This window comes from Callospermophilus lateralis, chromosome 13, assembly GCF_048772815.1.
Source record: "Callospermophilus lateralis isolate mCalLat2 chromosome 13, mCalLat2.hap1, whole genome shotgun sequence".
NCBI lineage: Eukaryota > Metazoa > Chordata > Mammalia > Rodentia > Sciuridae > Callospermophilus > Callospermophilus lateralis.
In genome coordinates, this window is record NC_135317.1 from 10,671,807 (window position 1) to 10,677,244 (window position 5,438).

Genomic DNA, 5,438 nt, shown 5'->3' on the forward strand with positions numbered 1-5,438 from the left:
CTTTGGACTTGAACAGGACTATTTGGGCAGTGCTGGATCTGCTAAGAGTATGGAACTCTTGTAAAGGGACTAATGGCTTTTTGTACTATTATAAAATATAAATATATTTATACTTTTTATACTATTATTATATTTATAGCTATTAGGGACTAGGGGCAGAATATTATGGTTTGGATATGAGGTGTCCCTTAGAAGTTCAAGCTAATGCAATAATATTTAGAGGAAAATAAGTAGATTATGAGATCTGTAACCTAATCAGTCCAACTGAGTGATCACTGTAGGCAAGTGGGACAGGGCTGGAGGTGGTAGGTTGCTAAAGGTGTGTCCTGAAATTGCTATTCTTCCTGCAGTTCCTTCCTTTCTGTTCAGCTTCTTAACCCATCATCATTAGAGCACATCTCCTACCCTGGGCCCTGTCCCCATGATGTGCTGCCTCAACGTGAACCCAGAACAGAGAAGTTGTCATTCCATATACTGAGACCTCTGAAAATTGGAGACCTAAATAAACTGTACTGCCAATAAGTTGTTCTTATCATGTATTTTGGTCACAGTGATGCAAAAACTGACTGAAAATAAAGGCCTAGGTCCTTTGGTTTTCTATATCCCTTTACTCTTTCCACACATATAGCAACAGTTCCTCTGTTGCCACGGTAGCCAACAGTCTCAGAACACAGACTTCTAACAGTTGGATGTTTAAGCCACTGGGAAGAAGGAGCTGAAGGACTTCGACTTATGCCACTGGATTTGGCAGAATCACTTTGTGGGGGCAGCAATCAGAGGTCAGCGTGACTGATCTTCAATGTGAGTGTGTGTGTGTGTGTGTGTGTGTGTGTGAGAAAGAGAGAGGATAGAGAAAAAAAGAGATTTGCCACACATGCTGTGGCATAAATGAAAATGCTGGAATAAAGATGCCGTCATATGATGGGAGAATGGGCACTTAAACAGCTCTACTTTCTAGATAAAGAAATTTAGTAGTAACAACATAAGACATTAACATATTTGTGAGCTTTGGACCACTGATCCAAAAAATACGAATGTAAAGAGAGAGAGAGAGAGAGTCAAGACATTGATTGACAAAGAGTTATTGACTAATATTAACAATAAGACAATTATTAAAGGTCTTAGTAACCTAAGGATCAGTGAATACAAAACTAAATGCTCATTAATAAGTGACCACTGATATAGCATTAATAAGAAGAGGATTAAGAATGACACAATGGGAACTGGGGCTGTGGCTCAATGGTATCTCACTGGCCTTGCATGTGTGAGGCACTGGGTTCAATTTTCAGCACCATATATAAGTAAATAAAATAAATAAAGGTTTATCACAACTAAAAAAATATTTTAAAAAATGCACAATGGTCATATGTGTGTTTTCCTGCTGGCTGTGCTGTCATATATAATCATCTCTCTACTGATGTGACTCCACATGTATATGAATCTGTGTATATATGTACAATGTATGTTAATACAATTATGTGTGTATGAAGAAAAAGGAAAGATTATGAGGCAACCCACCAGATTTTTTTATGAATATCACATATTTCCTCGGGATCATGGCATGAGAGTGGCATTTATTTTCAACTTTATACTTTCCTGAATTTTTCAAATTGTATTCAGTTTGGAATATAATATCAAATATCTTGAACTATCTTTAAATATCTTGAAAAAGTGTAAGTGGAAACAGGTAGAGGTGCTCATTTTATACAATACAATAGAAAGAGAAGGTCTGCCTCTTCGCCCCTTCACTGGAGAACACAAACACAGGACCCACTTCTGACAAAGTGGGTTAGTTATGAATGAAAAAAGGAATGGGAATTATTGCTAAAGTGCATGACTCTCTTCCCAATACCTTATAACAATTTTTTTGTTTCCTTTGGAAGTTTGCAGATTGAGGCAGAACTTGGATCTGTGCACAATGGAAGATACATTCTACCACAGCAACTGCACTGACAAAGAAGACGGCATTTCTAACTGCAAACCAAACCTGAGCCTCTCTGGAGGCTACTGCCCCTATAAGGACAGAACTGACTGGAAGGACAGTAGCTCCGATGAAGACTCAACTTCTGAGGCTTCTTTCTGCTACTCCCTCCCTCCTATCCAAGAGGGACAGCTGACTGAAAGTGAAAGTGTGATCATAGGGAGAGGAGAACAAATCCATGAGTCAGAGCAGCTTTGTGGACTACCTATTGTCCGTGTTGTGGATGTTTATCTGGGCTCCTACTATGAGGACGCACTAGCTACTCTCGATCTACACAGAGACTTCCAGTGGATGGACAAGTACCCAAGGGAGAGGATGAGGAAGATTCTCTGGAAAATGGAGGTTCTAATGAGATACCTTAAGGTATTTCCAGATGATCTGAAAGATAATGATGATGATGATGATGATGATGATGACGATGACAATGAAGATGAAGATGATTACGATGAAGATGAAGACCACGACAATGGAGACTATGATGAAGACAAAGATGATGATGATGATGAAGATGAAGATGATTATGATGAAGATGAAGATGATGAGGTGAGCATGGAGCTGTAGATTTCAGAGCTAGGGATAGGCCCAGTTGGGGTGCCAGGTTTGACAGCTTGGATTCAGTCATTCTACCTGCTGTGAAGCAGAGGTGGAACCCAGTATGCCAAGAGATGACCAATGAAAGAAGGAAGGCAGCTAAGAAAGGAGGTATGGGAGAGATATAAGGAAAACGCCAAGGAGCACTGAGAGAGACGAGAGTGGGGGAGGAACAAAGAGAAGGATGAATAATAATTCTTTTAAAACGTGTGTGTGTGTGTGTGTGTGTGTGTGTGTGTGTGTCTTTCTAATGATTAATGAGTACTTATAGTTCACATTTACATTTGGGCTATTTTGGTTAAGAAAAAAAATTAGATTTCCATAAATGAGCAAACATTGACTTCATTGCTGCTGACACTACACATTTCTAACTCATCCTCATTCTCTTCTCAGATGATAAGCCAGGAGACAGTCACTGAAGACACCCTCTCAGTCTCATCAGGGCAGTCAATGGAGGGGGACATGCCTACTAACTCAGAAACCACATCGTGTCTGAGCATCAGGTCCATCATCCATTGGTTCAGAAAGCGGGTGGTCTCCTCTCTACCTGGGAGAAAGCGCCGTGACACAGCCAATAAGGACCCCAGTCTGCTGTAATCGAAGAAAAAAAAAATGTTTTCTTAGAGGCAAGAGAATCCAACCTCAGTAGTTAGGAAAGTTAGGAAACCCTATATACTCATAGCATTTAAATTTTTTTGAAAACCCCTATTCAACAGTCCCCATAGTTTTATGTTTTTTACAAATTAAAAAATATTGTTGTTATTCATGACTTCCTTCTCTTCCATCATATAATGTGGGTCAAGGTTCAAGTTATATATGTTGTCTAGAAGAGTTTTATGCATTCTCAGATATCTCACGTGGTGGTAGGATTCCTAAACTAAAGGCATGCTGTTTCTCTCTCTAAACATCCCTTCTTACTGCATTTGTCCCTATTTTATTTGTTTTATTATTTCATGTGTTTCATCCTCTTTGATCATTAACTCGTCTCCCCACAGCCAGAAGGCAGCAGGACACCTGTTAGACTCCCACATGGCAGGATGGTTTTGGAAGAACTTCTGGGTCTTGAGCAAGTGGCAGCAGAAAGGGAGGCAAAGAGGAAGCTCATTCCAATTAATAGTATTTGGGGGCACTCAGAAAGCCATTCTGATGATCCTGGGCTGGTTCTGGTATGTGGTTCTATCACCTCCTGTAGGGAGATGTAATGTAGGGATTAAACCCAAGATGCTTAACCATTGAGCCATATCCCCAGCCCTTTTAATTTTCTTTTGAGACAGGATCTTGCTCAGAGCCTTGCTAATGTGTTGAGGCTGGCTTTGAACTTGTGATCCTGCCTCAGCCTCCCAAGCAGCTGGGATCAGAGGCTGTGCCACCGTCCCATCTGCATATTTTTACTTTCATGTGATTAGAATCTTAATCCACATATAGTAAGCCTTTGCTTTTTATTTGCCACTTAACATCAAGTCATAGGTTGTCACACTAAGAAGAGCAACTATTTACTGTTGCATTCAATTTTCCAAATGACAGCTTCATCTCAGTTTTCAATAACACAGTATTGCACTATATAAGTATACTATAATGATACATAACTGTGTTGTTAGGATAATTTTATCCTATATGCAAACAATTTTACAGTCAATGTCCTTTCCACATTTGTACAAATATGTCTGTAGGACACATTTTTTAAAGCAAAATTCCCAAAAGTTAAAGAAGATACCTAAAATTTTATAGTACTCATCAGAGAAAGGTTTGTCTGGCTTTTTGAATTTCATCAATTTACACTTCACATGAGAATACGTTACTGAACATTTTCTCCAACGATGGGTATTATCCAAATTTTTATCAGTGCCAACCTACTAAGAAATATGTCCTTATTTATTATTTCACTTTGCATTTCTTTATTTGCTCTGTTGAATCTTTTATTATTTATTATTCTTGGACTGATGTTTCTGTCTGTTGCCTATTTTTCTATCAGGTAATATTTCCTTTTCTTATAGATTTATAACACTCAATGTGTTTTAAAAACTGGGCCTTTGTCTTTTGTATAGGTCACATGTTTTTGCAAATTCCCATAGGTTTTTGATTCTATAATTATATTACCTTAAAAGATGCTGATGCCATATAGTCAATTTTATCAGTCTTTGGTTACTCACTAATTAAGTAGTAAGTAATATTCAGATGGAGAGAGTCATTCAGATGGAGAGAGCAGTCCAGTCAGTAACTGATAGGCAACAGATGGATAGATGTGAGTAGTGGATCCATGAGATTATAGGAGGAATTCTATAAACTGGACTACTGTGCTGACCCCTGCAGGCATTCTTTTACCAAGCAATTTACCTGCAACCCTACCTGGCTTAAGTCAACAGGAACATTACGTTCCTCAACAAGATACCTGTTATTTGCAGGAAAAATGCAACACCAAAATACCTATAGGAAGAACATGGTTATCTGGAAGGAAAGTTTTGTGACCCTTACACAGACCAGATCCTAGAACTCCAGGAGATTAGGATAATTTCACCTAATCATAACATCTGTAAGAACAGATTCTTAGAGATTTTATGGTTCCAATTAGAACCAGTCAGCAAGGGCAAATTTGACCTAGACTTGCCCTGAAACCTTGCCATGTGCAATGGGGCTTGGAGGTCTGATGCCATCCTTCTGTCAGTCAAAAGTCTAAAGGTGGACCTGGGAGGGACTCTGGAAACTTCCCTGGGACCTACAATAAATGTGGAAGGCAGGAGGGGTGCACCTTCCTTCTACGAAGACCCAATCTCTCCTTTGAGAAAGTACCCTTTTCCATCCCCCTAAACTCAATCACATGGCCAAAGTCCTTCCTGTATGATGGCAACAATCAGTGAGAAAGAACTGC

The 5,438-nt window shown here is 39.2% G+C and overlaps 1 protein-coding gene across 1 annotated transcript; it reads left to right on the forward strand.

The window, feature by feature from the left end:
- The first annotated feature begins 1,918 nt into the window (after positions 1 to 1,918).
- LOC143379551 (uncharacterized protein C12orf71-like) lies at positions 1,919 to 3,169 on the forward strand. Its single transcript, XM_077105117.1, has 2 exons — positions 1,919 to 2,524; positions 2,966 to 3,169. The coding sequence occupies exons 1-2, from the start codon at positions 1,919 to 1,921 to the stop codon at positions 3,167 to 3,169; spliced, it is 810 nt and encodes a 269-aa protein (XP_076961232.1).
- The last annotated feature ends 2,269 nt before the right edge of the window (positions 3,170 to 5,438 follow it).

Excerpts from the sequence above, each read along its gene's own strand:
- LOC143379551 (XM_077105117.1), top strand. The coding sequence starts at position 1,919 with ATGGAAGATACATTCTACCACAGCAACTGCACTGACAAAGAAGACGGC. Across the intron at positions 2,525-2,965 it reads ATGAAGATGAAGATGATGAG|ATGATAAGCCAGGAGACAGT; the intron begins GTGAGCATGGAG and ends TTCTCTTCTCAG.